At 36.8% G+C, this 24,228-nt stretch overlaps 2 protein-coding genes and 1 pseudogene across 4 annotated transcripts in view; all 3 read left to right on the plus strand.

Annotated features, from left to right (window-relative positions):
- The window catches only part of MAL (mal, T cell differentiation protein (MAL blood group)), a 279,087-nt gene that overhangs the window by 115,551 nt on the left and 139,308 nt on the right, over positions 1–24,228 (plus strand). The gene's annotated exons all lie outside the window — the stretch shown is intronic.
- The window catches only part of NPHP1 (nephrocystin 1), a 57,580-nt gene continuing 34,537 nt past the window's right edge, over positions 1,186–24,228 (plus strand). The window contains exons 1-10 of one of the 3 annotated variants that reach the window (XM_012742844.3): positions 1,186–1,486; positions 4,633–4,706; positions 9,024–9,084; positions 10,169–10,293; positions 13,995–14,214; positions 15,817–15,918; positions 19,707–19,810; positions 20,120–20,162; positions 21,108–21,195; positions 22,536–22,630. In XM_012742844.3, coding sequence (XP_012598298.2) covers positions 1,418–1,486; positions 4,633–4,706; positions 9,024–9,084; positions 10,169–10,293; positions 13,995–14,214; positions 15,817–15,918; positions 19,707–19,810; positions 20,120–20,162; positions 21,108–21,195; positions 22,536–22,630 — 981 coding nt within the window. In that variant the 5' untranslated portion in view covers positions 1,186–1,417. Of the gene's footprint in view, positions 1,487–1,893; positions 2,167–4,632; positions 4,707–9,023; positions 9,085–10,168; positions 10,294–13,994; positions 14,215–15,816; positions 15,919–19,706; positions 19,811–20,119; positions 20,163–21,107; positions 21,196–22,535; positions 22,631–24,228 lie in introns of those variants that run through there. The other 2 variants (XM_020286247.2, XM_076000977.1) reach the window with 2 other exon arrangements.
- Positions 12,264–13,337, plus strand: LOC105859155 (hsp90 co-chaperone Cdc37 pseudogene; annotated as a pseudogene).

Here is a 24,228-nt window from a genome sequence, read left to right on the forward strand (position 1 = left end):
ATGTCAAGGAAGTGAAGAACAAAACTCATACACTGCTGCTAAGAGTGTTAATTAGTATAACCACTTTGGGAAACCAGGCAGTATCTACTAAAGCTGAACATAAAACGCCCCGTGACCCATCATTGTGTACATACGTTTGCCAAAAGACATGTACCAAAATGTTCTTATCAGCACTATTTATACTAGCCCTAAACTAGAATGAGTATATTAAAGTATATCACACATGAAATGAAAGAGAGCAATGAGAATGAACAACTACACATAATAGAGATGCATCCCACAAACATGGTGTTTAAAGTACATAAAAAGTCAGTAAACATTGCATGTTTCCATTACATAGTCTAAAAAGAGGCAAAACAAGTTTGTGCTGTTAGAAGTTAGGATAGTATTTACCTTTGGTGTGGGGGTGGCAGGTGGGTAGGGGATAGAAGGAAGGGAAGATTATTAGAGGGCAGGTAATGTTCTGTTTCTAACATGGGGGGTATGTTCAGTGTGAAAATTCAGTGAGCTACGCACTTAATAATTGTCTACTTTTCTCTATATATCATACTTGAAGAAAAAAATACATATATAAACAAATAAGTGACAATTCAGCCTGGCCTGTGGAATCAACTTATGTGTTGTACTAAAGAACACATATTTATATCAATATGCGGTCCATTATTTGGAAGACAAGTTTGTATCATCATCATTCTTATTCAAGTCCACTTTAGGTGTAGTGGAGTTTGGGAATTGGATTTATGGGATGCAGTCCCACATAGGGAAATATCACAACCTCCCTGAGAGTCGATGTAAACTGGCAATCATAATGAGAACTCATTAGTTGATCAGAGACTTGCTATAGAACAGACAGAATCATCATCCTCACAGAATTCAGGATGGACAATGCGCAAAATTAGAATGCAATGAAACTTCAGCAATACCCCAAATGGCAAAGAATTAAAAACTGCCTTTCGAAGTGATAGTATGCCACAGAACCAAGCATCTCATGAAGGCAATAAAGGAAAGTTATCCTTGCAGTCAATGGAAGAGTTTGAGATGCTCAAATTGCGTCTTAAGATTAATTTAGCAAAACCGGCATCCGAAAACAAATGCTATAAAGAGTGCCCCACCAAGAACATCGTGGTACTACTGATGCATTACGGGACATGTAGTTTCGGGCGCAGCGGGGCGTTCCCCAATGCTTAGGAATTTGCCAGGAAAAAATGACTCCCTGGGCAGTGAGCCTGAGCTCAGAGCTCAGATCCTGCGGGGTGGCGGCAGGTGACGACTCGAGATCATCCCCACACTCTCCCCGCGACTGGCCTCCGGGGCCGTTAGGGCTGGTAAGGCGGCGCGCCGGGGTGGCGTCACTGTCCCGCGCCGCCGGCTTGGTTTCCCTGGCGACCGGCGTGAGCTGGACGCCCCTGGGAGGGAGATGCTGCCCAGACGGCCGCGCCATCCCCTCCAGGCCCTGAAGCGCCGCAGTCAGGAACTGAAGCAACAGGTATGGTCAGGCTGTGCAGCAAGGGGCCTGGGCACAGCGAGGTGGCCTGGGCTCTGGGGCGACCGAGAGGTGGGGCGTAGTTGCGCGCGTGGCATGCTCTTCACCGCGACTCTACGCTAATCCTCGGAGCCTGCCCCCAACCCCCTTACCTTCCGGAGTTGGAACGCTCCCCTACCCCGCAACATCCCAGTACTAACCCCTCCTGATCCCAGCCTAACCCCCAGTCCCAGGCGAAACCTCCCAAAGGTCGTGAAGATCTTCTAAAAGGCTCCTTCCCCGCCCGCACTGCCCTAAGCTCAGCCTCCTGCTCCAACAACTCGCTTAACTCGCCTCATTGCTCAATCTAAACTTTTATCAGTAACCATTTCCAGCCCAGCTCCTCTCCTCCACTCTCCAAACCCCTTTCCTTTGAGTCTTCTTCCAGTGGAGGCTGCTATTGCTTCCATGAACTCAAGTGAATTGTTTTAATATGTAAGAAGAAAATTAAGATCCTACAAATGAGCAGAGGATATGAACTAAAGAGTAACTCATAAACAAGTAATTTATAAGAAAGTAACATATAAGAAAAGTTAATTCCCAAGATAATCAAGTAATTGCTAAGGAGATGAAAAGTCATGACATTCAGTCCTGGAGAAGGTCTGATGAAACAAGCACTGAAATTCACTGCTCCAGTGTGTAAGGTACCTATATGGCATTTCTGGAAAGCACCTTGACAAGATGTAGCAACTGTGCATGCTCCTAGATTGGGTAATTACATTTACAGGAATCTGCTCTATGTAATAATTAGAAATTGGGACAGAGATTGATCTTTAAAAGTATACATCCCATTATTACTTAGAATAGAAAAAACTGGACACAACTTGATCAACAATGGGGAACGGATAACTTATGATGGGATATAATACTGTGGTGAAATTTTTGTTGAAGAGATTTTAATGTGTTAGAGAAAATATTTGTGATAAAATGTCAGGTTAGAAAAGAGATATAAAATAGAATATATGGTATTTCCATAAGTTTTAAAATATATAATATACACAGAAAAAAATAGAAGGCAACATGCTAAAATGGTATCTCTGTGTGGTAGAATGTTGATTATTATGTTTTCATACTTTTTATATTAACATTTTTTTAATTCGCTAAATGTATATTACTTTTAAAAATAAGAAAAATGGGCCATGTGCTGTGGCTCACATGTGCTGGGCTGTAATCCCAGCACTTTGGGAGGGCACATGGATTGCTTGAGGCCAGGAGTTTGAGACCAGCCTGGGCAACATAGTGATAACCCATCTCTACAAAAAATAATAAAATTAGCTGGGCCTGGTGGTTGCACTTATAGTCCCAGCTACTGGGGAGGCTGAGGCAGGAGAATAGCTTGAGCCCAGGAGTTGAGGCAATGATTGTGGGGAGATAGAGGGAGACTTTGTCTCAAGAAAAAAAAAAAAAAGGAAAAGAAAAAGTAAATAGCAAATAACAGGTGGTTCATTTTTTTTATTTCACTTTACTAATTTTAATTTTTTAATGTGATCTATTACCAAATATTTTTCCACAAAATAAAATTATTTTATGATCTTTGGCAGATAAGAGATTTATGCTCATATTTTGATAAGAGATTGCTCATGATCTTTGGCAGATAAGAGATTCATGCTCATATTTTGTCCAGCTTTGGACCCTTGTTATAAGTAGAAAGGATTTGGCAGATAAATATTTAAGTGACTCTGTATTGAAATCATAGTGGTATAAAGAAAGTAAAATACCTTCTGGTAGAAATAAAAATAAGATTTGATGGGGCACTGAGTTATGCCGAGCTTTAGTAGACTCGTAATAAGGTTCTTTATTTAATTTTAAATTTAGTGAGACATTAGGAGAACAGGAAAAGTTTTAGAAGTAAACTAAAAAAATAATTATTAAAACAAATTATTATAAGGATTATCTAACCTGGAGAAAAATTGGCTCAGGAGCCTTTTGATACCTTGAGTATCTAGAATGGGCATTTTGATAGTATTAGTTAATTCTTCCCTGTCTCTGCAGAGGATACCTGAAGTAAAAAATGGAACAGGTTTTCAATTTGGTGTCCATGTGACAAGTACTCAGCAGCCTCTCTGGCATATTCCTGTGACTGGTTCTGTCACTGGGTGTGTGACTTTTGTAAATAATATTCAGATGGATGCCAAATAGCAAAAGTAGAGAAGAAGCTAGTGAAATTTTATTTCTCTTTTTCCATCTACTTCATCTTCTCCACATAATCTGTAGAGAAGAGATCAAAGAAGTGTATGTCAAAGTTACACGTGGTGTTTGTAAAATGTTAATACTAAGTCAATGATCATTTCATAGTCTATGCATATACCCCATAAATATATACAAAAATTATGTATCAATTTGAAAAAATTTTAAAAACTAAGTCAAGATAAAATTGTAAATTTAATAGATACTACTCAGTAATAAAAAGGATTAAACCAATGATACACAGAACAATATGGAAGTATCTCAAAAATATGCTGTGTGGAAAGGTTATGTAAGAGTACATATTCTGTGTATAACTATGATATATTAATATCAATTAAAAATACAAACTAGAGCTATGCAAACTTTTAAAAGGAAAAAAGAGTACATACTTTATGAGTCCATATATATAAAAGTTCAAAAGCAAGAAAAACTAATTTGTAGTAGAAAAAAATCAAAACAGATTTGTCTCTGGGGGAATGGGGTAGGGATTTATTGGAAAGGGCATGAGGGAACATTCTAGGGTGATGGCAATTTTCTGTATGTTGATAGGGATCTGGGTTACTCAGGTATATGCTTTTGTGAAAACTCAACAAATGTTTGGGCATTTTACTGTATGTAAATTTTACATCAGATATTGAACTCTAGTTAGCAACACCCAGAGTACCTTGGGGGAAATGTGTATTACTCACTATGATTTACTTTGAAATGCATAAAAAATAAGATGGATTGATGGATAGTTCAAATAAGTATAGTAAAATGTTAATGGTGGAATCTAGATAATTCACTGTAAAAATATTTCATCTTTGATGTTTGTTTAAAAAAGTGTTCATTAGAAAACATTTGACAAAGAAGTAAAATTTTCTTTCCTAAGGCAATGTGATATTTAACAATGTGATGTTTTAAACTGTCTCCGTTTGTCACAGGTTGATAGTTTGCTTTCAGAGAGCCAACTGAAAGGAACTTTAGAACCCAATAAAAGGAGAGATATTTACCAAAGGTAAAATATCCTAAGTTATATAAGCTTTCCAGGAACTGTACTTATATGAATATTATTTAAGGCATAGATTGTTTGAGTCTAGCATTCTTTCCTTTCTTCCTTCCTTTTTCTTTTTGTTAATACTATTTCCAAGAAGACAATGTAATACTGTAATGGGAGATAGTATTGAGGTTAACAGTGTATTGAATTTTCTAAAATGTGCTTAAAAATATTTCTTTTTTTTAATATTGTATATTATTTATTTATATTTCAGCATATTATGGGGGTATAAATGTTAAGGTTACATATATTGCCCTTTCCCACCTTCCCCCTCGAGTCAGAGCTTCATGCGTGTCCATCCCCCAGATGGTGCACATCGCACTCATTATGTATGTATATACCCAACCCCTTCTCCCCCCTCCCATCTGCCAGACACCTGATAAATGTTATTCCTATATGTGCACTTAGGTGTTGATCAATGAAACCAATTTGTCGGTGAGTACATGTGGTGCTTATTTTTTCTATTCTTGGGATACTTCACTTAGTAGAATGGGGTTCCAGCTCTATCCAGGAAAATACAAGAGGTGCTATATCACCATTGTTTCCTACAGCTGAATAGTACTCCATGGTATACATATAATACCGCATTTTATTAATCCACTCATGTATTGATGGGCCCTTGTGTTGTTTCCGCATCTTTGCAATTGTGAATTGTGCTGCTATAAACATTTGAGTGCAGATGTCTTTTTTATAGAATATCTTTTGTTTTTGTGGGTAGATGTCCAGTAATGGGATTGCTGGATCAAATGGTAAATCTACTTGTATCTCTTTATTGTATCTCAATATTGCTTTCCACAGAGGTTGCACTAGTTTGCAGTGCTACCAGCAGTGTATGAGTGTTCCTATCTCTCTGCATCCACACCAACATTTATTGTTTTGGGACTTTTTGATAAAGGCCATTCTTTTTTTTTTTTTTTTTTTTTTTTTTTTTGAGACAGAGTCTCACTTTGTTGTCCAGGCTAGAGTGAGTGCCGTGGCGTCAGCCTAGCTCACAGCAACCTCAAACTCCTGGGCTCAAGCGATCCTCCTGCCTCAGCCTCCCGAGTAGCTGGGACTACAGGCATGTGCCACCATGCCCGGCTTATTTTTTTATATATATATATCAGTTGGCCAATTAATTTCTTTCTATTTATAGTAGAGACGGGGTCTCGCTCTTGCTCAGGCTGGTTTTGAACTCCTGACCTTGAGCAATCCGCCCGCCTCGGCCTCCCAAGAGCTAGGATTACAGGCGTGAGCCACAGCGCCCGGCCAGATAAAGGCCATTCTTACTGGAGATAAGTGATATCTCATTATGGTTTTGATTTGCATTTCCCTGATAATTAGAGATGTTGAGCATCTTTTCATATGTTTGTTGGCCATTATTCTGTCTTCTTTTGAAAAGTTTCTGTTCATGTCCTTTGCCCACATTTTGATAGGGTTGTTTGATTTTTTCTTGCTGATTTTCCTGAATTCTAAATAGATTCTAGTTATCAGCCCCTTATCGGATACGTAACGTGAATATTTTCTCCCATTCTGTAGGTTGTCTGTTTGCTTTCATGACAGTTTCTTTGGCTGTGCAGAAGCTTTTTAGTTTGATCAGGTCCCATTTAATTATTTTTGTTGTCTCTGTGATTGCCTTTGGGGTCTTCTTCATAAATTCTTTGCCTAGGCCAATGTCTAGAAGAGTATTTCCAACATTTTCCTCTAGAATTCTAATAGTTTCACACCTTAGATTTAAATCTGTTACCCAGCGTGAGTTGATTTTTGTGAGAGGTGAAAAGTATGGATCCTGCTTCAGTCTTCTACATGTGGCTATCCAGTTTTCCCAGCACCATTTATTGAATAAGGATTCTTTTCCCCAGTATATGTTTTTGTCTGCTTTGCCAAAGATTAGATGGCTATATGGGGATGGTTTTATATCTGGGTTCTCAGTTCTGTCCCTATTCTTGTGCCAGTACTAAGCTGATTTAATTACTATAACCTTGTAGCATAGTTTGAAATCTGGCAAATTGATGCCTCCTATTTTGTTTTTATTGCCTAGAATTGCTTTTGCTATACGGGTCTTCTCTGGTTCCATATGAAGTGTAAAATCTATCAGGCCTAAATATTATAATGATAAGATTAAATAAGGACTTATAAATGTTAAGAGGGAAGACAATTTACATTCATTTTGTACTATGTGCCAAGCATTGTGCTCTGTACTCTACAAACTTTTACCTAATTAATCTTCACAATAACACTGTGAAACACTTATTAACACAGAGGAGAAAATTAAGTTTCACAGTGATTAGTTAATCTCTAATATTACTTTGCTGTAAGACAAAGTAGGAAGACAATACAATGTTTTAAGACAGCTAAGAAATGGAGAATTTAGTCAAGTGAGGGAAGGCACTTAACTGCAATCTCAAAGGAGGCACAAGCTTTGGATCTTTGGAATCAGATGGAAGAATTATTTAGTGATGTAACTTGAATCTAGAAAGACCCAATCTAAACACTAAACCTGATAGTTGTGGACTTGCTGTTGTGACAGCAGCTATAAAAATTGCTTAGTGTGAACATCATAACTTAGGCAGAATAACCCTAGGCCCTTGCCTCAGATGGTGTGACCTGGTCAGAAATCTGTCTAGAAGCAGTTGGTCCTTGCTTGGCGTGGTGACTTTAACTTCCTTGGGCCGGGCGCGGTGGCTCATGCCTGTAATCCTAGCTTTCTGGGAGGCCGAGGCGGGTGGATCGTTTGAGCTCAGAAGTTCAAGACCAGCCTGAGCAAGAGCGAGACCCTGACTCTACTAAAAATAAAAAATAAAAAGTTAATTGGCCAACTGAAAATGGAAAAAATAAAGGAATAACTTCCTTGAATTAACAAAACTATTCTCTAGGTGGATATTTTTTGTTTTGTTTTTCCTTTCTTTTGGATCCCTGGTAGAGTTTAAAATTAAATAGACATGATGAACTACATTGAATTAAAATTTTAATACATTTAGGACATCATTAAGAATCTATGTGTTTGAGATATTTAAAAGTTTATAACATTGAAAAGAACATGAGATTCATTCTATTAGTTTAAACAATTCATTAGAATTGTTTGGAAAAATTTTACTTAAGTCAACTATTCAAAGTGCTTAAAGACAAAATAAAATACAAATAACTTTTAAAATGTCAAGTGGGATTTAATTTACAATTATTAGTGGGATGGGTTGTTTAAGGAATTTGGTTCAAGTTGAATTAATCAACAATAATGAAAGAAGACTGAAAGTGATTGTATTTGCTTTACTAGATTTAAAAACAGAATAAGATTTATAGGATGAATTTGCAGTCCCAGGGAAAACTAGGTTTTTAAGTTTTATTTTAATAGACTAATAATTATTTTTAAGCTCAAGTAACCATAGTCTTCTCTGTGCATAAAAAGATCCTTTCACTGTCATTTAACAACTCCTGTTGATGTTTGCATGTCTGAAAATATCATTTTGCCCTGATTAATAGTTAGCCAGATATAGTATTTAAAATAATTTCTACTTAAACCTTTTAATACATTGTTCTGTTTTCTTTGTATGCAGTGATACTGATAAGTCTGGTTATCAATTCCTTTATAATTGACCTTTATAATTGATTTGGTCTTTTCTCTTCAGGCTTAGTATTTTAAAATGTCATCACAATATATTTAGGTGTCATTTTTATCTGCTCAACACTCAGTGGGTCTTTTCAGTTTGAAAACTCCTGTCTCTCATGAGTTCTGGGAGATTTTATTCTACAAAAAGAAATTTTCTTTACTTCCATTTGTCTGTGTCTTCCTGAAACACCTTATAGTTACTCTACTATTGGTTAGTTATGTGAACTTGAGCATTTTTTAGAACTCTCCTTTCAGCTGGAGTGAATGTTGTTAGGAGGCTTAAAATGAGGTGATGTTTGTAAACTGCTTAACATTATGGTTGGCACACAATAATTTTAGCTGTTATTATCATTAGTTGTGTCTCTGTGGCTAGTGCCTAGGTTTATGGAATTTTAGAGCTGGAGAAGCATTTTAAAGTCTAGTGTTCTTCCTTATTTTAGAGATAGGAAACATGCCCAGAGTCACTGAAGGTTTCTGAGCCTTGGTTATCATGTCTGTGTACCTTCCAGCTTGGCTGTGAAGATCATTTGAGCTAAGAGGTGGGGAAGCATTTACATGAAAATTTTTTTAATATTGTTCACTCAATAGCTAATTTCCTTGCCTGCTCAAAAACTGTGAATAATTTTCTAACATACCTTTCTGGTTCTGACAATAGAACAATCAATATATTTTTTTTCTTTTTGAAAATTTAGATGTATCCAGTTAAAACAGGCAATAGATGAAAATAAAAATGCTCTTCAAAAATTAAACAAAGTAAGTATTATGGTTAATCATATTATTAAAAAATATTTTATGCAAATATTTTCATTAAGTGGGAATTAATTCAAGTTGGTTAGTTCCTGGGTTTGCATTAGTGATAAAGTCTGTCCACAGTAAGTGCTGACTTGCCCAACAGGCTTGCTAAGTCTGTGCTTCAGCGCAAAAATGCCAGGGCTCCAAATACTGAAAAAGTTCAGTTTTGATGAATTCACCCACTATTGAGGACTCAGACAATGCTGGAAGGAGCTATTTTTATTTTTGCACTTTGTAAGTTTTATTGTTTACAGCTTAGAATTGTTTTAAAATTCATTGTGGGATAGAATACATAATCTGACCCTGAGGGTAAGTGGTAAAGAAGCCTCTCGTCTATCACATACAGGGCAGCTTTGATATCAGTGACTTTAGTGACTCTGCAGAAATAGGAGGAAAGACAATTTACCTTTGACAACGCCTTAAGGATCTTTTTTTCCCCCCATGATCCTGGCCTTCACCTAGGTGTCCAGGGCCTGAGAGCCATGGAGCATTTAAAGTGGAAGACACTTGAAAGTCAGCTCCCTGCCCATGTATTAATCCCTTTTACTGTATCTGAGATACGTGGTCATTAGCATCTCTTCTGAATTTCCCCAGTGACACTAGACTTTTCAACTTAGTGGGCAGACCAACCCTATGTTTAAAAACCTAATTATTCTGTTTTACTAATGAAACTGAAGCTCTCAATGCTAAACAACCATATATCTCTGTTGTCAATAAGTGGCAAAAGGTGGGATTGGCACCTCTCTTCTTGTCTCTAAAGCCAATATTGTGTTAGAAACTATCCCCTACTGTCTATGGAAGGTCTCCAATGCATAGCAAGAAAACAAAACAAAAACAACTGGTATAATTTTACTTTTTATTTGGTTTGCATTCCAACTCAATAGTCTATATTTCTTTTAAATATTATTTCCCTATTGTAGGTATAATTTCACAATATTTACTTTGTCTTATAGAACTTGTTGGAATTTTTGTTATTCTTTTAAAATAAATGCAATAGGAAACTGAAATTAATTTTTCAGTGAAATAGATCTATATTCTCTCATAGGCTGATGAACTTGCACCTATTGGGAACTATAATGAGAGAAAAAAAGAGGAGCATAATCTTTTGGAAAAGCTTACCCACCAGCTGCAAGAACTTGCTGTCACCATAAGTAGAGAAGATACAACTGAGTATGCTTCCTTCCTTTCTTTCTTTTTTAAAAGATACTATTGCGGTGGCTCACACCTGTAATCCCAGCATTCTGGGAGGCCAAGGTGGGCGGATTGCTCAAGGTCGGGAGTTCAAAACCAGCCTGAGCAAGAGCAAGATCCCATTTCAGTGGCCAACTAAAAATATATAGAAAAAATTAGCCAGGCATGGTGGCACATGCCTGTAGTCCAAGCTACTTGGGAGGCTGAGGCAGTAGGATCACTTGAGCCCAGGAGTTTGAGGATGCTGTGAGCTAGGCTAATGCCACGGCACTCTAGCTGGGGCAACAGAGTGAGACTCTGTCTCAAAAAAACACAAAAAAAGATACTATGTCACCAATGATTTTAATGTTTGCCTCAAAATAAGGACATATAACAGTATAGATATAAACAAATGACACTAATAGTATAATCTGTCAACATTTATTTATTGTGTCTAATACAATGTGTTTAACCCCATGAGAGATGTAAAGTGTAAGTGGTAATTTCTGTCCTTGGGTAATTTATAATTTAGTTGAGGAAACAAAACAGAGATCTGAAAAGCTAAATAAACAGATGTTAGCAAATAAAGACAATTCCTTTAATGTCAGTGTTGATATGTGAAAGGAAAATGATTTGGATTATCTATTTGCATAGTTCCCCCTTTCATAAATATTCTTTAAAAATTTGAAGCAGAAACATGCATTGTTTTTTCTGTTGGAATGAATGCTAATAATAGCTTTTGAAACTTACAAAGAAGACTTGAAGATACAGATTGAGAATCCCTTCTCCAAAATGCTTGGGACCATAGTGTTTTGGATTTGGGATTTTTTCACAGTTTGGAATATTTGCATTATACTCACTTGTTGAGCATCCCTAATCTGAGAACCTGAAATTCAAAATGCTCCAATGAGCATTTCTTTTAAGCATCATATGGTGTTGAAAAGTTTTGCATTTTTGGAGCACTGAGGAGCATTTCAGGTTTTGGATTTTTGGATTAGATATACTCACCTTGTATGAACAAATCCAATTTGTGGAAAGCAAAAAAAAAAGTCAGACTCTTCAAATACTCTTCCCCAAATTTTATACTGTATCCTGGGAAGAATGCTAAAGGATGTAGATGCAAGGATTCTAGAATAGCCACTGATTTCCCATACTGAGAATGACAGAGTAGCTGGTGTTGGACTTAGTGTGCCATCATAAATAACTATAAAGTCTGGACAAAATATACAAAACAGCTGTTTGAAGGCACTGTGTATCAACCAAGCAGGGCTGATATTCTGGATAGAGGGAGACACATGAAGCGAGTCCTACATTCACCCAGACTCTCTCCCTGGGGAAAAGTTATGGGCTATGAAATAGGAAAGTGGATCCCAAGCAGGGAACAGCAGTCTCACTGGACTGAAGAGTCGGAGATCACACTTTGAAGTTGCTAGGTTCACTGGGACATGTGGGGCAAGGTGTCATAGAGAGAAGGAAGTTACAGAAAGACAACTCCAGAAATTCGAAGGGCCTCCAAGCATATATAGGGCGTGATTCTGGAAGGCATGGCTAAAAGTGCCTGCTGGGAGATTGAGAGCCTCACAGATTCTGGATGTCACACAATCCTAGAAAAACATTGGAGTTTGTGCCTAGGTAGAATAAAGAGATCTTGGTGAATGCTTCAGGCATTTAGTGGAGATCATAGAAGGCCCATGCCCTAGGATTAAAGAAAACACCTGGAAAGTAACAATGATCTAGGGATAAAGACAAAACTGAAGTAGATCTTTTCTAACAAAGCCTGAGAGCAGACCTAAACAGGAGCAAGATAAATTTAACTGTGTAACATAAACAAATTCAAAACATTTTAAAGGAAGGTAACATAATCCAAAGTCTCTAAATGTGTCCAGTGATGTGTCCATCAAAATATTTTGTAATTTAAAAATTATTCGAAATGCAAAAAAGGCCCAAGCGGACTAGGCCATCGAAGCAAGATGGTGGACTACAGCGTGTAGGACCACATCAAGGTGTCTGACAATGAGAACGAGATGCACTCCAACACTGACACCACCAGCCTCTTCTGCTGGAATTAAGGCCAGGGTGGTGAGTATGTAGCAGTTCCTCAAGGAGAAGGAGGAACTGGACAGAGGCTACCATGAGTGCAAGGACAAGGTGGCCAAGCGCCAGCAGAAGACAAGGGCGCAAGGCAAAGCTGGAACAGCTGCAGACCGAGGCGCACCCATGGCACAAGGAAGAACAGAGCTGGGAGCAAAAGCTGTACATGTGCAGCTTTTGTACATGTACAAGGAGCAGAGCATGCCCTGGATTATGGGCACGCTCGGCAAAGTTGGCTGCTGCAAGACCATGGTCAATACGAAGCTGGAGAAGGCAGAGGAGGACTCAGAGGAGCAGAAACACAAGACATTTGTGGAAAAGTATGAGAAGCAGATCAAACGCTTTGACATGCTCCACTGCTGGGACAACAGCCAAGAGTACCTGTCAGACAATGGTCACCTGGTGTATGAGGAGGCAGCCAATTACCTGGACTTCTGGTGCACTGACCTAGAGGTGGAGGAGAAATGTGCATGCACTCATGGAGCAGGTGGCCCACCAGACTATCAGCATGCAGTGCATCCTGGAGCTGGCCAAGAGACTGAAGGTGGTCCCCTTGCCTGCTTCCCGCAGTTCTTCCTTAAGATTCAGCTGGCTGACTGCCAGTACAAAGAGGGCTTCAATGATGAACTGGATGCTTTCATGGAGCAAGTAGGGGCCACGCCAGGCTGCAAATGGAGAAGGCCATGAAGGAGGACAAAGAGGAAGAGTGCAAGAAGCTGCTGGACTCAGTCAGCCTGGGCCCAGTCGAGGTCAACGAGTCCCTCCCTGAGTAACTCCAGAAGTGCTTCAATGTGAAGGATGTACAGATGCTCCAAGATGCCATCAGCCAGATGGGCCCCACCTATGTGAAGTACCACATGTACCGCTTCATCGAGTCCAGCCTCTGGGTCCCCAACTGCAAGTCCAGCGAGGCCAAGGAGGAGGAGAAGGCGGTCCCAGAAACCTACTTTTAGAAGCCATCCCCAAGCCGGGTGAAGGATATCAGTGCATAAACCGCCTTAGCTGCCACTGCCACCTGCCTGAAGCCCTTGTGCTCCCATTTTCAGAAAACAAAAATAGACACCATCTGCCCAGCTCCTGGCTTCCTCCACTTTTGCTGCTCCCCTTAGCCCAGGGGCCTGCCCAGTCCCTCCTCCTCTGCCTCTGCTCCACTCCCCAGCACTCATCCAAGTCCCTATTTTGAGGAATTACATTAAAACTCAATGACAGAAAAATAATGAGAAATCACAAAATGTTTGCAAATTGTCACACACTTCTGTATAACCCATAGGTCAGAGAGAATATAATGGCAATTAGAAAATATCTTGAATGATAATAAAATGTGACTATTGGTTGCAGCCAAAGTAGTACTTAGAGGGAAATTTGTAGCTTTAAATGAATAGTTTGAAAAAAATTCAAAATCAATTATTGATGTTTTCAGCTGCTTCCTCACCCTAAGTCTCTCCATTCACAGATTGTTAGCTCGGTGATAAAAACCATTAGTTGGATAATACTTCCCCTTATTTATTTGTCAGCTCCAAATATGGGACAATTCTATATGTAGAAGTTATACTTGGTCTATTCTTGTATGTTATTTCCAGTGATTCTAATCACAGAAATGTTTTCTTTAGAGTTGGGGCACTTTCTGAAAAAGAGGAATATGATGATTCTGTTGAGGAAGATGAAGAAGAAAGTGAAAGTGAAGAAAGTGAAGAAAGTGCTAGAGAGGAAGATTCAGAAGAAGAAGAGGAAGAGAAGCAGGAAAATGAATCTCACAAACAGCCAACAAGCAAAGAATACATTTCAATTGGAGATTTTACTGCTCAGCAAGCTGGAGATCTTACATTTAAGGTAGGTAGACTAAAACTGAAACTTAATGTAAGGATAAATATGCATACCTAAGAGAGTAAGAAAACTCTGCCTGTACATCTGTATTACATATTCCTGAAATCGAATTTTATAAGATTTAATCTTTTTAAATAAAATAAGTAATTATGATTTATAAGCAGTAGTAATATGAGATTCTGTTATTAAAGTTAGCTCTTCTAAAGATATTTGAAAGTAGCTTTAATGTTGGTAATTCCTCATTTCAGGGTAAAATTTTATAATTTCTTTTTGAATTTATAGATAGGTGAGTATAAATTTATTCAGGTGAGTTGAGCAGTGTATAATATATAGCTGGGATAGAAGTGGATAGAAGTGCATAACAGCAGATCTTTCCATTGACTTGGATGTGAAAGGAGCTTGCACCCATGCTAGCTTGGCTTGGGCATAAATAAATGGCAGGTGGGATGGAAGAACAAAGTTGTGGTTTTTAAAGGGATTTGAGACTATGCTTTCTACTAGAAAAATGAACCAAAGTAATTTTAATGAATATATGAATCTCGATCCTTATTCATATTAAACTTCAAAGTTTAGTAACTGATTAATAATGAAATATACAAGAATATTATACAACTAGTTATATGGTTTAATTTGCAGATTTTCTTTTTAGATTCCTGGAAAATACCATCAATATTATATAATATATTTAGAGAAAGTCTTTGCTTTTGAATGTCCTCAGCAGTGGAAATTTTTCTTAAAAAATGTGTTATATTTTTACAATGGTTCAGTGTTATTCAAAATATATCTGGTGAATTAGGTGGGTAATTAATTATATCCAGTAAATAGTGTTTTTCCTTCAAAATAGGATTTAACTTTAATAGAGATGATTTTCGTTGGGAATTATATGCTGCTCTGAAAGACATTTTTCCAGACAGATTAAAAAATTCAAAAATATTGTACACAATAATCAAATTGCTAGAATAAGTATAGGGCCCTAAAAATGATTGTGAAAAATGATTCCCATTTGAATATATGGTTCCAATATATGTTAGGTAAACAAAAAGAATGATTCATTATAGTCACATTTATGGTCACAGGTTTAGGGTTAAGGTGGCAGGAAATCTTTTGATAAAAATTAGGATAGGCCGGGTGCGGTGGCTCATGCCTGTAATCCTAGCTCTCTGGGAGGCCGAGGCGGGCGGATTGCTCGAGGTCGGGAGTTCAAAACCAGCCTGAGCAAGAGCGAGACCCCGTCTCTACTATAAATAGAAAGAAACTAATTGGCCAACTAATATATATAGAAAAAATTAGCCGGGCATGGTGGCACATGCCTGTAGTCCCAGCTACTTGGGAGGCTGAGACAGAAGGATCGCTTGAGCCCAGGAGTTTGAGGTTGCTGTGAGCTAGGCTGACGCCACGGCACTCACTCTAGCCTAGGCAACAAAGTGAGACTCTGTCTCAAAAAAAAAAAAAAAAAAAAAAAAAAATGTTTAAAAAAAAAATTAGGATAAATAGTGGTTATGAAAAGATTTTACCTTTTTTCAGCATATATTTTGAAGCATTAGTAATGAAATATACTCATGATTACTGAATTAAAAAAAAATTTGTGTTACTTTGTTTTGCTTTAAGAAAGGGGAAATTCTCCTTATAATTGAAAAAAACCCTGATGGTTGGTGGATAGCTAAAGATGCCAAAGGAAATGAAGGTCTCGTTCCCAGAACCTATTTGGAGGTTAGTGTTTGTTGTTTATGCTTTCCTTTTCTTTCAAAACTTTTTTTTCATTATTTTTATTTGTTATATAGTTTATTTTTTACTTTTCTATTTATTTTTAACATAAATTTTATTGTGTATATTTAAGATATGCAATATGATGTTATGGGATTCATATAGATAGTAAAATGGTTATTATAGTGAAGCAAATGAACATATTCATCACCTCACAGGGCATTTTTATATGGCAAGAGCGTCTAAAATCTACTCACTTAGCCAAAATCCTGAATACAATGTAATATTATTAACTGTATTCCTCATATTATACATTAGATCTCTAGACTTGTTCATCCTACATGTCTGCTACTTTATCCTTTCACCTACATCTCATTTCCTCCCTTCTCCCTTAGCCCCATTACCACTGTTTTATTCTCTATCTCTATATTTTTGACTTTTTTTTTTTTTTACATTTCCCATACAAGTGAGGTTATGTTAATACAATACTTTTCTTTCTGTGTCTGGCTTCTTTCATTTAGTATAATGTCCTCCAGATTCACCCATGCTATGGCAAATGGCAGTATCTTCTTTTTTATAGCTGATAATATTCCATTGTATGTATATATCCCATAGTTTATTTATTCATCTGTCCACAGACACTCAGGTTTTTTCTTTTCATATCTTGGGCGCTACTGTGAATAATGCTACTGTAATGAACATGGGAGTACAGATATCTTTATGAGGTGGTAATGATTTCATTTACTTTGGTTATATACCCAGATGAGGGATTGCTAGGTCATATGGTAGTTCTATTTTTAATTTCTTTAGGAACTTTCATACTGTTTTTCATAATAACTATACCTTGTAATATACTTTATATTTAATTTACTATAGTCTTTGATCAACTGACTAATGAATAATTTGAGATATAGAATTTGCTTTAATTTTAGAGGGATGGGGCATGGAAAAAACATTGTGTATTAATGGTCCTGGGGACCTGTGAAGTACTCTTATGCATGTGAGCCCTAGAAGAGGTTATCTCACAGTGAAGATGCTTTGTGTGTTAATGCTGGTCATAACAATTAATAGGTGTCTATTGTTCATTGTAAAATATAACCACAGTTAACTTTGTGTTAGCTTCTACAAACATATGACTCCCTTCCTAAAATGTGAACATACTATACATGTATGTTTGTAGTCTATTTTTTCTTATTTTATGATATAAGTATAGTTATTTTCTGTGTTAAGAAGTGTAGATATCTGTCTGGATCAGCACTGTGCAACATAAATATAATACAAACCACATGTGCAATTTAAAATTTTCTAGTAACCACATTGATATGTCTTTTTTCTGATACTACTTCTGACACGAAGTGTATAGTTTTTTTCTGACACCAAATATGTGTCATTTTCCACATCAGTTCTCCAACACCAACCCAGGTGTACCACAGTTCAATTCAATTCTGACACTAACTCCTAGAGTTAGCACAAACCCAAAGAGTTAAAGTGCAATCTCATAAGATTGCCCCTACTTAAGATTCTAGTCGCAAGTGCCACTAGTACTTCTGACTGGCTATAAATTCAGGAATTCCTACCAGCCTTCCTCAGGGGTTCAGTAATTCACTAGGATGACTCACAGAACTCAGGAAAACACTTTACTTGCATTTATCAATTTATTATAAAGGATACAACTCAGGAACAGCCAAATGGAAGAGAAAAATAAGGCTAGGTAGTGGTGAGGGGTGGCTTGCGTGCTCTTTGTGAGCATGCCACCTTCTCAGCGCTTCAGTGTGTTTACCAACCTACAAACTCTCCAAACCCCATCATTTAGGGGTTTTACTAATTGCATTAACTAAATAATTGGCCATTGGTGATTAATTCGATCTCTAGTTTCGCTCCCATACCCAAAGGTTGGAAGGTGGAGCTGAAAGTTCCAACCTCTAATCCCAAGGTTGGTTCTTTTGGCAACTGGTCCCCTTCCTGAAGCTGTATAGGGACCTACCTAGACTTGCCTCATTAGCATAAACTCTGGAGTGGTTGAAGGAGAGTCATTATGAATAAGAAAACACACTCCTATCATTCAGGAAATTCCAAGGGGTTAGGAGCTCTATGCCAGGAACCAGGGAAAAAGACCAAATATAAAATTTTTATTATACATTTTTTAAAAAAGTAAAAAGAAACAGGTAGAATTATTTTTAATAATACATATATATTATCCAATCTATCAAAAATATCATTTCAACATATAATCAATATTTTAAAATATTGAGTAGTTTTACTTTCTTTTTTTATATTAAGTTCAAAATCCAATGTGTATTTTACATTTACAGCACATCTCAATTTGGACTAATTTTAAAAGCTCATTAGCCATATAAGGCAAAGGGCTACTGTATTACACAGGAGAGCTCTAGATCATCTTTTTTGATGGCAGCAAATATTTCAATTTCATTTAGATGGACATTTAGCTTATTTCCAACCTATAATCACTATCAATTATGTTGCAAAGAAGATAGGATTAGCTTCCCCTAGGAGTTATAGAAGATCCTAAAAAAGTGACTTAAATAAGATAAAAGCACATTTCTCTCAAGCATGGAAGAAGTCTGGAGAAAGACAATTCAGGATTGAATAAGGCCCTATCTAATATTTCACTCTGTAGTTAGATGTGAAACTTCTAGTCCTGGAGTTAACCTCTTTAGTTTTAAATTGGCTACTGGATCATTTAATGACTCTAACCCCCAAAAAGGGAAAGGGGAAGAAGGAGTCAAAAGACATGAGCTGCTACCTTTTAAGATTTCCTGGAAGTTACAGAAGAAACTTTTAATTATAACTCCCTGGCAATAGCTAGCTGCAAGGAAGGCTTAGAATATGTAGTCTTTTAGCTGGCTTATTGCTAAAACCAAGGATCTTGTTAGAAATGAAGAGGTGGAGAATAGGTTGTAGCCAACCAGCAACCTCTGTTGTGATCAATCTGCACATGTATCTTTGTAGACTTGCCTGATTGTTCCCCTTAGATAAATTCCTAGATGTCCATCACTGGTTGAAAGGGTTTACATCTTTATATTCTGATTTTCCAATCTGTCCCTTAGAAAAGTTATGCCAAGTTATAATCCTACCTCCAACATCTGGGAGTGCTTGTTTCCCCACACATTTGCCCCACATATTTTCTGGCCAACATGACCAGCAAGAAAAGTGTCATTATTGTTTTTATTTGCATTTATTGTACTCCTAATGAGGTTGCGCAGCATTTCATATGTTTTATGACCATTTTTGTCATCTTTGTGAATTCTCTTTTCAGTTCTTTTGGCCATTTTTAAAAGGGAGTTTTAAAAATCTTTTTCTTAATGACTTATAAGAGTTTTTATAATACTTTAATAATAAAGATAATAGCCCTTAGAAATTTGTTAGATATTTTCTTTGTTGACTTTTAGCCATGTTTATTTATTTTTTAGTTAGCTAAATCTGTCAACGTTTCCACTTGGAATTTTTGATTATCATACCATAATTGGAAAGGGCTTTCCCATCTCAAGATCATTTTCTTCTAATGCTTTTATATTTCTATTATTACTATCTTTACTTCTTTTTTTCATTTGAAAAAATTCTCCATTTGGAATTTATTTTTGATTAGGCCTACTATCTACCTTAGTTCTTATAATTTTTTCAAATAGTGAAGTTATCAACCATGTGTTGAAAATTTTTTTCCACTGATTTTTAAGCCCATCATATACTAAATTCCTATCTATGCTTGAGTCTTTTTGAAATTACTGATTGATTTTTGCATTAGTTAAAAAGCATATATTTCAATGATTTTTCAGCCATATAAGAAAGAAGAAGGAGGCCAAGAGTCAAGTGAAGAGGGCACTGAAGAAGATGTTGAGGTAGTGGATGAAACAGCAGATGGAGCAGAAGTTAAGCAAAGGTACAAAGGTGTGACAGAATGTTAAAGTAGGTGTAGGAAACTAGTTTATTTTTTTTCTATTATAAATCAAGAATTTCCTAAAATGGAGACAACTTGCACCTTGAGAGTTTTTCATGTTGTTTGCTTAAATATCATTATTACTTTAATTTTGTAATTCTTTCTAGGATATTTAGTACCATATTGGTTTCATCTAAAAGCTATTAGATTTTCAGAACTTACAATTCCATACATTGTTCTTTGACAAATAAGTTCCCTGAGTGAATGGGTATAACCTATCTCTGCACTCACCTTGCTTTTTTGTCTCCCCAGAACTGATTCCCATTGGAGTGCTGTTCAAAAAGCTATCTCAGAGGTTGGTATCTTCTTTCTTACCAATTATGTCTTGTTTTATTACCTAATAGTTTTGACTGAGTTCAGATGTGGAACCGGACAGGGACTATGGAAGAAGATAGCAGTGCTTCTTAAACAGGCATGGAATGTACATAGCAGAAGACATATATTTCTGGTTTAGTATGCCTGTGCTCCAGATAACATTTCTCATTATATCTTTTATACAGAAAGAGTAGATGATCTCATTCATGTATGATTTGAGGGGTTAGAAACATTCTCATTGATCCTACCTGAAATTTCTATAATTTCAGCTAAAGCTCCTATTAAATTTCAGTTACTATTTGAAAAATTCTGAAAAGCCCAAAAAAGGTAAAAGTTATCTGTAATCTTATAATTTAAAAAAATTACATAGCATAGCAAATTTTATTACATAAAATGAAAATTCTCTCTTTTACCCCCATAAGTAATCACCATAAGCAGTTTAGAAAGTATCCTTTCTGAGCTTTTTCTCTACTTATTACTTATAAAGACATGTTTGTGTGTGTGTGTGTGTACATGTACATATAAAAAAATCCAGTACTTCTTTAATGCAATCAGTTATTAACATAGCATATCAGCTTTTAACTTACAATGGCAGCATCATGTGGAACAAGACAGGAGCAGGTACATTTCAGTAAGCGGTGTACTTGAAGCAGCTCATCTAGAACACAGAGCTCTGTGTTCTGTGCACTGTATGGAGCTTGGGTCCTTGGGAGAGGCCAGGATTCAGCGGTGGAATTGTCTCAGGAATTTGGAATTAAATTGTAGTATTTTTCCACTAAAGTCTGTACATTTATATTTTCATTATTTGGGTTATCGTTGCTGTAGTGCTATAAACAATTATTTGGGTTATAGTTACTAAAGTATTATAGAGGTGAGGAAACATGAGTAAAAACAAGCAAATCAATTTTGTTCTTAATATCTTCAGCAGATAAACACTGTGGATGTGTTAACCGCCATGGGAGCTATTCCTTCAGGGTTCAGACCTTCCACACTCTGCCAGCTTCTGGAGGAAGGTAACACGTGCATATCAGCCCCTGTACTCTTTCAGTTAAGCTGTCAAGATCTACAACTAATTTCTCTATTGTAGGCAAAACAAGTTGTTGAAGGGAATGTTGAGTCTCCCATCTCTTTGATGCTGATCTTTTCCTTGTCCTTCCTATGACAGTGAGGAAGGATCCCTGATCCTATCAGAGGCTAGACTTTTTATTTGTACTGTGAGTTCCAGGCCCTTTCTTTTTTTCAAACACTTAGCTCCTTTAATTATCAGCCTTTTCCTATATCTTTAGCTGGCCCCCTTTCCCCACACTGGTTCATTCCCCCATCTGTAGTACCAGCACACCTAATACCTCCCACCCTGAAGGACTAGCCCTTACAGCCCTATCCCATTCTAGCTGAAGCCTCCTTTTCTCTGCTTCTCTTCCCAGAAAAACGTTTCCAGAGTCATCACCATTTGGCCTTTCTATTTCTTTATTCATTCTTGGATTTCCCTATACTTGGCAACTTTTGTCTATGAGCTCATTTTCAAGAGGAATCATGTTAGGGGGGGTCCAAGGTCTTTTGTACCCTGAGTTGTTGACTATCTATGGAAGAGCTGTTTTGAGATTGTTTCTGCTGGGAAGGCTATTCCAAGCCCTCCCTAAATGCCCAGATTCATCTAATTCTTTGTGTCTTGGTAAATTCCACCTTCCTGGAGATACTGTCCTTGAGTAATGTAGGTTTTCCTTACTCCCATCCATTTATTTGAGTACCCTTACTAGCTCTAAGCCAGTTTTTTATTTATTTATTTATCATTTATTTATTTATTTGCCTGCCTACTTATTTTTTTTAATTGTTTACCCACTGAAGTGTAAGCTAATGAGTACAGGAGACATATCTCTCTGACTCATCTTTGTATTTCTAGCTCCTAGCCTAGTACCTGGCACAGAGGACAGACTCAGAAATTATTTCTTGAATGAATAAATGATGTTGTAATCAGTATTCTCATGACTAGTGTATGGAGGAAGGATATAACAATGCTTTTGTGTAAGAAGTGAAACTAATGATTATGTATTTTTTCTAAAATTTCCAAAAAGTTCTTATAGATTTCTGCATTTTATAAAAATATTTGAATGCATCCTCTCATGGGGCATGTTATTAGCCTAAAAGTCTTTAAGTTATCTTTAAGTTTTGTACTGTTGTTTTTATGTATAAATATATGTTGGTGTATCTGTTTTGCAAAGCAAGTTCCTAGTGAACAGCTTGGCATTTTGGAGATGTCTGTTTCCTAAGTTTATAGCATAATATCATGGACTTGTGGTTTTGAATTTCATTCTTTTTTTTTTTGTAAGAAAATAAAAGAAAAACTTTTTTGCAGGGAATCAATTCCGAGCAAGTTACTTCTTACAACCAGCGCTCACATCTTCACAACTGTCCTTCAGCAATCCCATGTGGGATGCTAAAGCAGGCACTGTAAGTGTGGTTACTATCAGTAAATCTGTAACTTTCCCAGATTTTGTCATGGTTGCAAGTAGACAAATAATATGTCAATTGATACAGCATAGAAAACACAAAGTTATTTCTGTATTATAATTTTACAATAGTGGTATTTTCATAAATGAGGGAACACTTGGACTTGTTACCTTGACTTTGTCTTGTTTAAGTCCATTTCTCTCTTCATCCATTGTTACAAAGGCAATAATACTAGGTTTCTATCTTGATCATGCTTTGCCTCAATTTCTGTACAAAGAGAATAAAAATAATACTTCTAAGATGGAGTTGTGAGAATTACATTATGTGCATAAAGGACAAAAATAATGCCTGGTACATATGAATTCAGTAAATGTTAGCCAGTATCATCATTATTATTAATAGTAGCACTATTATTCTAATGAGGCAGGAATAAGGAAGTTTGAAGTACTTTATGATTATGCCTTTGTGGGTAGTGCTAAGAGGAGAGTATTCCTGGTATTCCAGTATTTGAAGTTGGAAATACTCTCTATATTTAATTCTACTCCTCTCCTTTTTTAGCAGACATAAACCACATTAGAACACATCACTCCCCTTCCTATTTACCTTCTTTTTCTCCCTCCATTCCCCATAGCCTCAAGGGAATAATAAGAGGACAGTGTGGTCAGGTTTTGTGGGGACAGGTGGTGCAGAATTTTAGTGCCCTTTCTCGTTTTAACCCAAGCATTGCCTGAAACCTTCTTAATGTTAGGTATGTTTTTTAAAAAAATTTTTTTTAATTTTATCATTATTATTACTTTTTTTTTTTGAGACAGAGTCTTGCTCTGTCACCCCAATTAGAGTGCAGTGGCTTCATCATAGCTCCTTGCAACCTCAAACTCCTGGGCTCAAGCGAGTCTCCTGCCTCAGCCTCCAGAGTAACTAGGACTGCAAGTACAAGCTACCATGCCTGGCTAGTTTTTTTATTTTTTTAGAGACAAGGACTCACTGTGCTCACGTATAGGTCTGAAAACTCCTGGCCTCAAGCGGTACTCCAGCTTTGGCCTCCCAGAGTGCTAGGATTACAGGCATGAGCCACCGCACCCGGCCAAGTGTTAGGTATCTTTTATTGCAAGTCAACAAAGATGTATTAATATTTGGACTGTTCAGTGTACTAGTACTTGAATAAATGGCATGTAATTTTGTGAACTTGTGCCCAGAGAACTAAATATTCTGCTCTCATTCTTAAATTGGAAAGGTGACAAACTGTTAGATATTATCTTATTTTTTGCTACACTATAAGTTATTTAAATGAAAAGGCCTATGACCATAAAATAGAATGTAAAGTTTAGTTAAAGCTCTTCCTAAAAAATAAAGAAACAGAATGCCAATTTATTTATTCACAATCTGAGCTGTACCTGTGAAGTTGATTTGAATAATCACATCACAGTGCATTCTCTCTGTCAAAATATCTATATAAGAAACCAAAGAATGCTGTAAATCATTGCTTGGAATCAAAGCAAGGAGGAGTTAGCTGGATATTATTAATGCCAGGTGTCATTGGTTATTATGCTGTGGTAACCTTACCCACATTCTGTGGGCATATTCCCACATTCCCACAT

This window comes from Microcebus murinus, chromosome 3 (genome assembly GCF_040939455.1).
Source record: "Microcebus murinus isolate Inina chromosome 3, M.murinus_Inina_mat1.0, whole genome shotgun sequence".
Classification (NCBI taxonomy): Eukaryota; Metazoa; Chordata; class Mammalia; order Primates; family Cheirogaleidae; genus Microcebus; species Microcebus murinus.